General features: G+C 55.5%; 1 protein-coding gene across 1 annotated transcript; it reads right to left on the bottom strand.

Moving 5' to 3' along the window:
• Window positions 1-3,944: 3,944 nt before the first annotated feature.
• Window positions 3,945-11,531, bottom strand: LOC131393626 (ficolin-2-like). Its single transcript, XM_058524689.1, has 9 exons — window positions 11,438-11,531; window positions 9,601-9,714; window positions 8,926-8,979; window positions 8,484-8,519; window positions 7,546-7,578; window positions 6,936-7,063; window positions 6,330-6,459; window positions 5,302-5,436; window positions 3,945-4,183 (listed from the first exon to the last, which is right to left on the bottom strand). The coding sequence occupies exons 1-9, from the start codon at window positions 11,529-11,531 to the stop codon at window positions 3,945-3,947; spliced, it is 963 nt and encodes a 320-aa protein (XP_058380672.1).
• Window positions 11,532-11,907: the final 376 nt, after the last annotated feature.

Genomic DNA, 11,907 nt, shown 5'->3' with positions numbered 1-11,907 from the left:
AAAGGCGCCAGGCAGGCCATCAGCACCACAGCCAGGAGACATGGAGCCCCCCAGGACCCCAGGCAGGGCCCCCCGTCTGTTCTAGACTGGAGGGAAAGACTGGTGTGTGGGACCAGGCTAGAGCAACAGTGGAGCCCAGAGCCACTGGATGCCAGGATAGAAGGTTCCTAAGGGTTCCATAAGGCCACCCTGCTGGATGGGAGAAAAGGCCTTCCTCCCACGAGGGAAAGCAGGGGGCAGACAAAACGAGAAATCAGATTGGAGTTTGGAAGAAATGAAGGCAAGTGAGAGAGTAGAGAGGGGAGGAGTGGGGTGGTGTGGGCCTTGTACAGAATGAAAATCCAGGGGAAGGAGTGCACCCCATCTCCAAACAGGGAGTCCCCTACAGGAGGAGGACAGACCTCGCTCGGCCTGGATTTGGACCACTACCCTCCCTCCTGCAGCCGGGATTTCAGGGTGGTCTGTCCTAACTCTCCAAATAAATGATGTCTCAGCTGTGCGTGGTGAGGAGGGCTTGTTTCTCTGAGAGCCATCAGGGGTCACTCCCACAAAAGCAAGGCTTCCCTAGTCTGGACCCTATGCCTCCACTGACCATAGAGATCACAGCCACAGTCAAGAATCTAAAGACCCCACCAGGCCTTAGATTCCCACAGCACAGTTTCCCACAGTACAGACCTGAGCCTTCAGAGGAGCAGGAAGGGAGGGCAGGGCCATCAGAGGGACAGGGGGCAGCCCAGCCCAGGGGATACTCCTGGCCTTGGCCCAGGCTCCAAGCTGGCCTCCACCCCCGGCCCCTGGGAGGCCCAGAGGACCCAGTTCTCACAGGAGGGTGGGGATAAGCAGGCACCTGCTGCTCCCAGGTGCCTCCCCAGGGCCAGCTGGTCCTAAGGTGGCCTGGGCAGCACAGCCCTTCAGATGCCCACAAGCTGGTTATACCTTCCCAACACTCCCACATGTACATGCAGGTACATGTATGCAATTGTGTAAATTAATAAAAGAAACCTCAACTAAATTGGAGTCAGGAAGGCCTGCAGCAGGAGCTCTCACTCCCATCACATATCAATTACACCAAACAGGAAGAGATGTTCCCTTGCATCTTCAAGAAGTAAAGCTACTTTGCTACTGCAAGAAGATTTCTCTCCCCACCCAACAATAGCCTAGCTAATCAGAAATGCCGCAGCCCAGCCAATCAGAAATGCCGCAGCCCAGCCAATCAGACACGCTGCAGCCCAGCCAATCAGACACGCCACAGCTCAGCCAATCAGAAATGCTGCAGCCCAGCCAATCAGAAATACCACAGTTCAGCCAATGAGAATCAGTCACCGCCCTGATCTGTGTCTCTCCCAATGGACTTTTCTTTAGAGCAGCCCCTCCCCCTCCCCCTTTCTTCTCTATAAAAGCAGTGCTCTCCTTTGTTTGCTGGATTTGCCTCTGGTTTGCCATAGCATGCACATCTGGAATTGCAATTCTTTTGACTATTCTTAAATAAACTCATTTTGAGGATAAAATGAGAGGCAAATTTGCTTTTTGAGTTGACACAATGCATATGCATACGTAATGCAAATAAATTTATTATTACATTAGGTTAATAACACAAGTCCCCTTTCTCTCCCAAATCTCTTTGACTGCATTTTTATAAGTACTTTTTTCTTTAATCTTATCAAGTCCTAAAGCAAGAGAGTGTTTATAAATAAATTACAGCAAGTCTCAAATTAAATATTTATAAAAATTATTGTTTAGCTCTCAGCCCATCTCTCAATTAAGCAGATTTTAAAAACAACACTTAAAAAAATTTCTGGCTTGCCAGGCTAAAAATATTTCTGTGTTCAATAGTTTTATTTTTGCCTTCCGCAATAATGACATGGCTCTGAAGAAGTTGTTTTTTCTCAAGAAGAATTTCTCAAGATTTAATTTCACAACATTAATTATATCTTCAAAATTATGACTTCCAGGAGAGAGGATTGTTTCCAGGAGAGCCCCATTTCTAGGACTGAAAGGTCAAGACACAGGGTGAAATTCCCAGTGCCTCCCTTTCCAGCCATGTGAGGTGGGCATTTTCTTTGCCACTGGAGGTTTCATCCCTGTAAAATAGAGATGAAATATGCAAAATTGGGGGGGAGGGCACATAGAAGAGTTCTCAACTCCAGGCCACATCCGGGGGTGTCGGTGAGTTCTTTGCTGCCCTGAAGGATGGAGCATCAGGACACAGGACCGAGTGTGATGAGTTACATTTCATGTACCACAGCCGAGTCAGCACCATCGATTATTTGTTATCCTGCCAAAATATTAAGGAACCAGGTCCATGAGAAAAGAGAGATGATTGGGTATAATTTTATAGCAGTGCTGCCCTTCGTTTAATAATAGACCATAAAATTGCTAAAATAATAAACTGTAAAATCGCATTTTACAGTTTGATGGTTTCTGCTCTGGGGACCAATCAGGGCCAGTGGGTGAGTGGATGTGGCCCCCCAGGCTCAGGTCCAAGACGAAGGAAGGGCCGCTCCCTCCCTCCTGTGGACTCTCCTTGGGGCTGTGGCTCTCGTTCCTGCACTGGCTCATCTCAGGCCTCAGATCCAGCATGAGGAGCAAGAGTGGAGATGGGGTCAGGGAGCGCAAGGCCGCAAGCAGTGGTTCCTGCTCCTCAGGCTGCAGCACCCCCAGGAAAGGAGAGAAAACCGTGGACGCTCTCCCAGAAAAACCCCGGACAGGCCACGTTCTCCGTGATTTTGCATGGTTCTTAGACCAGCTAAGACCCATCTAAGGGACCTTTGAGGGGCAAGGAAGATAGTAGCCACCTTAGACCCTTCTAGATTCTCTCCAAGTAGACAACACAGCCAGAACAGTCATAAGGGGGTTGGGGGACTGGCCAATGCCCAGACAGGACAGGCAGACCAGGCTGAGGATGCTGGGGCCTCTCGGGGCAGGTGGGGGGCAGCAGGGCGAGAGTGCTAGGTACCCTCCTCAGCGGACACAAGTTCCCAAGCTAAGGCCGCTTTCACCTCTCAGAGATGGCCTGCCTGGCACAAGGGCGTCTCTCCCTCTCCACGTCTGTGCTGGCTCTGCTGGGGGCAGCTACGCACTGGACACTTGCAGCGAAGCGGAGACTTTCCCCTCTCCTGGGGAGCTCAGAGCAGCCACCCCCACCGCCTTGTTTCATTTTAGTTTTATTTCTGGTGCAGGTGTCACAGGCGTGCGATCACCCTTTGTAAGATGTCTGAGGATGTGTCGAGTGAGGCCCCGGAAACCCAGGAGCCTGGGCAGTGTGCATTAGTGGGGAGAGCTGGGGCCGAGAAGCAAGGACCTGGACAGGCCACTTCATCTCTGAGCCAGGGGTCAGCAGGCACTTTCTTAAAGGGCTGACTAGTAAAGATCTTAGGCCTTGTGATCATACAATCTCTGTCTCCTCCTCTGCTCTGCCTGCAGCTTGAAAATTGCTAAGGATAACAGAAAGCAGCCACAGATGAGAGGGAAGCAATAAAACTTTATTGGCACACAGGCCCCACGGGCCCTGCTCTGCTGACTCCTGTCTGAGACCATCAGAAACTTCCTCAGCCAAATGGGCACCTGCAGTGCCAAGTCACGGGGAAGTGTGGACAGATGAACAGACATAGGGACATGACCAGGGATCAGAGCAATGCAAATGACACGGCATCCCATGTCTTCCTATCGAGTAAGTAAATGTCTTTGTTGAGAATATGGGTTGCTGGCAAGACGTAGCGTGACAGTCACTCTTATCCTCCCAGATGGGAGAGAAGGTGAAGTCAGTCACAGGCACAAAGCTGAGAGGCTCCCGGCCAGGGACCAGGATGAAGCCCTTCCATTCACTGAGGACAGTGATCCAGAGGCCCGGTTCCCTTCCTGGTGAGGGCTCGGGCCCGAGATCTCCCTCCCGCCATGGCGTGTGGAAGGACCTGATCAGAGAGGCTCCAGGGCGGCTGCCAGGGCTAGGTGGGCCGCACCTTCATCTCCGACACCTTGTAGCTATAAGAGCCTTTCCCGGAACTCCAGGTGATACTTTGGTCGGTGCTCTGGTTGGGGAGGTAGCGGCCGTTCAGGTTGGATGAGTGACAACTATTGTACCACCAGGCCCCCTTGTACAGCTCTGCACAGTTTGAAGAAGTCAGGTCGTTGTCTTGGTCTTTAGTGGAGAAGAACCGATCCTTGTGGGCTGTCAGAGAATCTCCTGCCCGGGAGGAAACAGGGTGGTGTTGGTGCCAGAAAAGGCCCTGCCATCAGGAGGCCCTGCCCTGCTCCTGCCTCCTGCTCCTAGTTAGGGGCCCCCACACTTGAGAGAGGCAGCTGGGCTCTGGGGATGGAGAGCCTGCCTGGGCGTGGCGGGGAGAGGGAGCCAAAGGTCTATGACCTGCTCCTGGGCCAGCACCCCTTCCCCACAGCGCATGGCCTCCTCCTCCAGCCATCACCTGTCTCCTCCCGGCTCCCCCAAGACTGTCAGGACCCGTTCCCTCCCCTGAAGTCCCTCCCTGCCCCTAGCCTGCTCCTCTCCTCTGGGCTTCTTCCTCCATCCCCGGGTGGCCCTGGTGTCCCCGGTGGGGACAGCATGGTCCTCATCCGGGGGCCCCTGCTCCATCTTCAGTCCTGGGCATGAAGCTCACCTCTGGCTCCTGCAGTTTCCCCCCGTGAGCCTCAGCTTTGCCACCTTCAGTATGGGGACGGTGGGCCCTGTCCTGTGCCTCCCTGGGAAGGCTCAAGTGAGGTCAGGTGTGTCGAAGGGGTGCACACACTCGGAGACCCCCGTTATCTGATCCCCGGGGGTGCCATGCTCTCTGCAGCTCTGGGGTCAACAGGTAAACAGGCTCATGCTATAACAGTTCTCAGCACCTTCAGTGAACACTGGGGGTTCCCAAGAGGATGCTCTATAGGAAAAGCTTCTCCAAATCATGTGACCAAAAAGTCCCTTTGGCAAAGAACATCCCACAGGGCTCGTGTTCCATGGAACACAGTTTGGGAACAGGGCTCTGAGGCCCTGTGTGAAGTGACCGTCCTATTCCAGGTGTCAGCAGGGATGAGGATCAGGAACCCCAGGCCCCACTCACAGACAGCTCACTGTTCTGCAGACACGGCCCTGTGAGCGGTGACTGATTATGTTCCTGGTCCCCATGCTACACAGAGATGCAGATATTCGTGTCTGTGTTTACAGATGGAGAGGCCGGGGCTCAGAGACAAGAGGCCCCCAGCCCAGGGTCACTCAGGGGAGACAGAGCCAGAAGACCAGGCAGGTTCTCTCTGCTTCCCCAATCCGGCTCTGGAGCCCAGGCCACTCTGCCCCATGCAGACTCTCACCTGCGTTGCCCGTGACAAAATCTCCCAGGATCAGCTTGTACTTCTCTGTCTCGTTCGCTATCTTGAATGACTGGTACTTGGCAAATTGGTGGTTGCCCTGAAAGTCCACAAGGTCTACCCGGAGCTCACTGGTTCCTGTTGGGGAAAGATTTTAAGCTGCCAGCAGAAGGGACCCTCTGCCTCCAGGCATCGCAGGTAGGAATTTGGGTCAGTTTTTAGGTGATGTCTGAACTTGGCATTCAAAGGGAAGTTTCCTCAAGTTCATATAGGAAGTCCTTGATTATATTGGGACTGTGGAAACCCGTGTCCCATGGGCCCTTCTGCTGCACCTGAAGCCCCCTGCTCATGTTCACCTGACGGAAGGCAACAGTACGCTGCTTCAACAATACACATTTTCCTGGACCTCACTCACAGCCCAGTGTGGGAACTGCTTTGTCTTTCCTTTTTCTGGGTAGGGTCTGTGCACACTTGAGTGGATGTCTTAGGAGAGGGTCATGTGGTTCTGGGGAAGAGGAAAGATGGACAATTTTGCAGTCTCCCCAGGATCAGCGACAAGCTGACACTCTGGGCAGGTAAGCCGGAAAGTAAAGATGCCATCCTCACTCCAGACCCGTGCAGAGTTGGCCTGCTTGGGTGGACAGAGGACCAGGGTGTGAGACAAGACTCTCTTCCCCGAGCTGGCGGCTTTAGGGAAGGAGAAATAGTGGGACGTGGAATTAGCGCTCGGGGTGGGGCCCGAACCCCGATGGCCTCTCTGTCCCTCCTGTCTGGCGTTCTAAGCTGCCAGGAGCCCATGGTTGGAAGAAGTCTTCTCCCCACAGTCCATCAAGTTCTCCGACCCCCATGTTCTGAGAGATGACGGCAAGGCACGCGTCTCCCAGGCTGGCACAGTAACACTTCCTGCTCTCAGAGTTAACCGCCTGGGGGTAGAGCGGCAGGGTCTTCTGTTCCAGGTGGCCCAAGTCTGAGGTCAGGGCGTGTGGATTTCAGGGCCCCGAGACCACCAGAGCCCCCGGCGTTGGCCCTACCCTGGGCAGTCAGGGCGTGGATGTTGTCGTTCCCCAGCCAGAACTCCCCCAGCTGGCTGCCGAAGCCCTGCTTGTACGCGGCCCAGTCCCGGAAGAAGTCCACGGAGCCATCGCTCCTCCGCTGGAAAACCTGAGGAGCATGAGAGGGCTCAGGAGACCGGGGCAGCACAGGGGCTCCTCAGCCATACGTGGGAGACCATTTGTAGTTCACAGAGCATCACGGGCCCACTGCCACCGCATGGCCATGTGGGCCTCATCGCAGACTCCAGGGGCTGTCAGAAGGGTGCCCACATGTGACGAAGGAGGAGGTGGAGGCTCAGAGAGGGTAGGCGACAAGCCCAAAGCCACACAGCTGGAGAGTAGTGGGCTCCCTCTCGGCCTCACCCCACGGCCTGGACTCCTTCCCACGTGGCTTCACCACCCCACCAACATTTCTGATTCTCCCCGTCCTCAGTGAAAGGCAGGGGTCAGCCTGGGACTGAGGGGCATAGATAATTTCACGAAGGCCACAGAGAGAGAATTCTCCTGCCAGGTGTAGAACCTGGTCTGTGAGATTCCCACCTCCGCCCAAGGACACACGGCCATTTCTGAGACCCCGACACTCACGGTCCACCCCTCGCCGTCCGTGTGCATGTCACACAGCACAGTCAGGGGCCGGCAGTCGGGCAGGTAGGTGGTGTGCCAGCCACTCAGAGAGTGCCCGCTGGTGAGCAGCTCCTTGCAGTTCCGAGGTCCTGGGGGTGGAACCCGGGAAATGGGTGCCAGGACAGGGATCCCCGGGCAGGGTGGGGGCAGTGGGAGGGAGCGGGGAGGGAGAAGCAGGGACAGTGGGCATCTGTATGGGCGGAGGACTCTGAGGCCCGGGACAGAGCTGTAGCCCCCCAAGGCCACCCAGTTGTGATGGCCAAGCCCAGGCCACCTGGCTGGGCTGCCCCCACCTTAGTCCCTGCGGGGGTGGGAGACCACTGGGTCTTTGGGGTTCACTCTGATATTTCCACGGCATGAAACTAGGAATGTCATTCCTGGTCCTTCTTAAGGGAGGTGACAGGTGGCCAGGCTGACCACTGGCCTGTGCAATTGGCTACTGCAGAGGAAGGGACAGGCAGAGCCTCTGGTCTGCTGGCCTGCATGGGGGCCTGGGTTCAGCCGGGCTCCAGACCAGTGCTCCCAGTAGGTCAGGGCCAGGCTGGCGTAAGGGGCGGGGCCCGTCACCCACCTGTTTGACAATTCTCAGGTTCCCAAGGCTCTCCTGAAGAGGGATAGACAGACAGACAGGCATTGGAGGCGGGAAGTACAACCTCTTGTCCCCCAACACAGAGCAGAAAATAGAGCACTTTCTAGCTCTTTCCAGGATGATCATGGTTACCCTCCAGAAAAGCCACCCTGACCCTGGCTGCCTGGGGTGACTGTGGCCCCTCCTGTGCTCCTGGGGGAAACTGAGTCACTAGGTTTTTATTAATCGCCCACTTCTCTGGCTGCCCTGTGCCAAAAAGAGGGGGCCTCCTCTGCAGGGTCCAGAACAGCCTGTCTCTGTTGGTGGACGTGGGATTAAGGGGGGCTGCTATTTGGGGTCTGGACGTCATACGAGCATTTTACATATTTAGACACGGTGTGCAATTGAACCTGGGGTTTTGGAGTGTAAATATTCTCAGGTTAAATAAGGGATGATTCGGAGGGCTGCATTTCTTGGTGCACGGTTCTCTGATTTTTCTGAATATTTTGCAAGGAAATATACCAGAAAATATTTTATAAATTATATATAAGCCAATAAATATATAATATTCATACACATATTTATATTTACATATATATTATGTATTTACATCTCTGAACAGAGCTTTTGCTAATACTGCCTGCCACTTCTGGCTGACCTTAGATTTTTAAACATTGCCTCATATTTACAACAACTGCAGGAGCAGAATTCAGGAGCGGGCAGGACAGGGTCCTGCTCAGGGGTCTGAGGCCCAGGCAGGAGAGATGGGGCTGGGACCGGCTTGGAGGGGTGTGTGGACCCCCATCCCACAACCCCCAGGCCACCTCCACCTTAGAGGAGGGAACTGGCCTCCCACCCCCACAGCCGATGCTCCAAGCACTGGAACCTCGCCTTCTGGACAATGTCGGTCGAGTCACCCTGGGCCAGCAGAATGGGCTCACCTTTCTCTCCGCGAGTGCCCTTCTCCCCTTGGTCTCCTGGAGAGAGAGAGAGGGGTCAGCACAGCCCCCCACAGGGACATGACACGGCTCAGGCCCAGAATGCCCGGTCAGCCAGAGAAGGACTCATCCTGTCCCCAAACTCCTCCCTTGGCTGGAGTGAGGTCAGAGGCGGGGGGCAGGTAAAGGGGTAGAGCGACCCCTGCTCTGATGGCCAAGATTCTTCAGAAATCAGTGCTGGGTTGTGGTGGGAGTTCCCGCCCTGGGCAACTTGGGCTCTCTGCCCACAGACCCAGGCCCAGGTTGAGGTGCGTGTCCTGTTTGGGGCCGGAGTTGGCGTCTTAGAAATGACACATATGACAGCCCAGAAGCGCCCTCCCCTCTTTTCCCGCGGCCAGGTCTGGCGGTCCTGCTTAGGGGTCTTCATGCGTCATCAGGCTGTCACCTTTGTACCCAGGTGGTCCTGTCTTCCCGGGAGCTCCGGAGGGGCCTTGTTCTCCTGCAAATCCCATCACACATCATTGAGCAAGACTCCCAGACCCAGGGACCTGAAAACCCGCCTTGGGAATCACTGCCTCTGGTGGTCTTGTTGAGGTGGCAACCCTGGGTCGGACCCTCAGGAACCAGAAGGAAGGGGACCTTGGACCAGGGTAGAAGCCAGGACCTGGAGACCAGGAGTGCCTCCCAGAGAACCAGGGGTTCGAGTCCCAGCCCTCCCTTCATGGGAGGACCGGGGAACCTTTCCTATTTTCCATGGCCACAGCGTCCCCATTGGAAGTCGATCCCCGGGGACTTTCAGCCTCAGAGTTCAGGGGAGACTACAGAGGGACACAGAAGTCCATTCTTGCTGGTGTCCACATATCAGGGGCAGGTCTGGGCTAGAAACCACATTTTCTGCCAAAATACACACACTGAGAGCTCATTGGGTAATTAAGAGACCAGCTCCCTCTATGGGAATTTCAGAAGCCCCGCTGGGCCTGGGCGGTCGGCTTCTGGCGCTGGCTCCGAGCAGGGACGAGACCCAAGCTCCCGACCTGGGAACCGCGGGGGGTGTTGCCCAACTTGGGGTCTCATTTGAGAAGAGCAAGAACTCAATGCCCCCCCATCCTGGAGCACGTACCTCTCCCTCCAGTGGCGCCTGTCTCTCCCTTGGGCCCCATGGCCCCGGGCATCCCCGGGCAGCCCCAGAGAATGGTGAGCTTGTCGGAGCCCTCCACACCCACTGTTTCCACCTCTGCGGAGAAGCACAAAGTGCCAGTCAGGGCGCTCGTCCTGGGCCTGAGGGCCCCACAGAGCCGGCGACAGGCTGCCCGATCTGAGGGCATCTGCCCCGCAGTGACCTCGGGCCTGGGCAGATGGCCATGGCCAGCGTCACCTGCCTCAGCTGGAGGGTCAGCCTGGCAGCGAGGCTCTCCCACCTCTGCTGGGTGCTGGTCAGGTGGGGAGGTGACGCAGGGCAGAGCCCTGGCCTCGGAGTCCGCCCTGCCCGAGGGGAACCCAGCCCCTCAGTGCTGTGTGTCCCCGGGCAAGTCACTCCACCCCTCTGGGCTTCTGTCCCCTGGGCTGCCAAGAGGGACAGGAGTAGGCTGTGGAGAGGATTAGACCAGATGATGCAAATTTAACAAATCTTAGTGTAATTCACGGCATTTAAGAAGAGCTTCATAAAAGTGGGTACTTCCAATAAATAATACCAATAAATATTTATAAGAAATGTGGGGAATTGAGGTCAACATAGCATTTTCACCCTCAGACCTTGGGCCTGTGACCCAGGGATTCCTGAGCTGGAAGGGGTCCCTGTAGGTCCCCTGGAGAGGGGACGTGTTTGACCCAAGGACACAGAGCGAGCTCCGGCCGACCTGGAACCAGGGATTTATTTACTTTTTGAAAAAATATTTTAATTGTGCTTTTTATAAAACTAAAACATCCTCCTGAGAGACAACTTAGAATATATGGAACAAAGCGATGCCTCGCTGGGGACAGGGGCACCTGCCCGTCTTTGGTACGTTGGTCCATCCTCACCCGGTCCTCACTGGTCAGAACCGACGCAGATTTCATTTTTTTAATTTGCTTAAATTTTGCTCATTAACAAAGAATACTTGGAAACTTTAGACAAGTTAGAAAGTAAGACACATTTAGGAAAGAATAGTAACTCATCTATGTTACCAGCGAAGAGGCCCGTGTGTGTATGTTTCCTTCCTCGCTCATTCCAGGCCTTTCTCTGCAGTAAGGTAGTATAGGTGATTTTTCCCGGTCCCGCCTTAACCGTGCTATAACCGTAGTGCCCACTAAGACCCTCGGAAGCTGCGCCTATTCCTGGATTAGGTCAACACCCTCCAGTGAGGTCAAGAAGCCAGAACCTTCCCCCAGGGTGGGGTGGGGTGGGGTGGGGTGGAGCCACAGGTGAGAGCCGCTGGGCAAGGGAAGGAGGTCCAGAGCCCGTGGTGACAATGTCACCTAGCTGTACCACCTCAGGGACACCGTGGGAACTGCCTGTCCCTAGGGCCTGACAGACCCCAGACCAAAGGTCCTACAGCGCTGGGTGTGAGGTCTCTGGCCGTCTCCCAGAACCAGAGACAACGGCGCGAAATCTGACCCGGGCGGCACCCTCCATGCCCTCTGCCTCCGCGCACAACCTGTGGAAGGGACTCTGATGAGTGCCCTCCACAGGGACCCTGGGCCCAGAGGAGTCTGAGGTCCCCCTGCAGACAGTCCAGGTCAGGGTTTGGGCCTAGCCAGTCTGATTTCGGAGTAAGGCCCACACCCTCTGGGTTAGGTTGCATGGATTTCCTTTGCTTCAGTCTCTGCTTTTGAAAAAGGATGCTGAAACACGCCACAACAAAAGGACGATTGCGCAGGGTTCAGCACGGGGCCTGGTACTATAAGTGGTCAGTGAGCAGAGGCTGTCAGCCTTCAGACCTGATAGTTGTCAGGTCCTACACGCCTGGCGTCTGACTCACCGGGACAGTTGTTGGCAATCAAGGCCACCATGCACAGGATGGCCACGGCCAGGACAGTGAGCTCTGTGGCCGCGGCCGCTCTGCTCCCCTCCATTGCTCTGGGCTTTGTCGCCGAAGGGGCTCCTCCGCTCTTATAGGGCTGCGGCCGCCCACTGTAACCTCTGGCTCTATTTCCCATCCCCAGTGGGGACGGTCACTTCCTCCTTCAGGCTTGTGGCACCCACTGGAGGTGGAGACTGCCTCAGAGAATGTTCTTTTCCAGGGCCCCACATCCTGCTTAAAGAGCGTCCTACTCAGATGCTTCCTCTGTAATGGGCCTCAATTCCCCTCAGCAAGGACACTTTGTTCCCAGCGAAAGGCTCCCCAAGGCCCTGCGTGGGGAAGGGCCAGCCTGCGTGCTTGTGTCTTTAGGTAAAGCCCAGCCACGCCCCTCATTACCCAGCTCTGCCTGGACAACACCCTGAGGCCTT

Source organism: Diceros bicornis, chromosome 28 (genome assembly GCF_020826845.1).
Source record: "Diceros bicornis minor isolate mBicDic1 chromosome 28, mDicBic1.mat.cur, whole genome shotgun sequence".
Lineage (NCBI taxonomy): Eukaryota > Metazoa > Chordata > Mammalia > Perissodactyla > Rhinocerotidae > Diceros > Diceros bicornis.
Note: the sequence above shows the minus strand (reverse complement) of the source record. Positions and strands in the feature narration are given on the sequence as shown.

Coding starts and splice junctions, on each gene's coding strand:
- LOC131393626 (XM_058524689.1), bottom strand. CDS start 11,531: ATGGAGGGGAGCAGAGCGGCCGCGGCCACAGAGCTCACTGTCCTGGCC. Junction 9,715..11,437: donor GATTGCCAACAACTGTCCCG/GTGAGTCAGACG, acceptor GCTTCTCCGCAG/AGGTGGAAACAGTGGGTGTG. Junction 8,520..8,925: donor AGGACCACCTGGGTACAAAG/GTGACAGCCTGA, acceptor CTCTCTCTCCAG/GAGACCAAGGGGAGAAGGGC.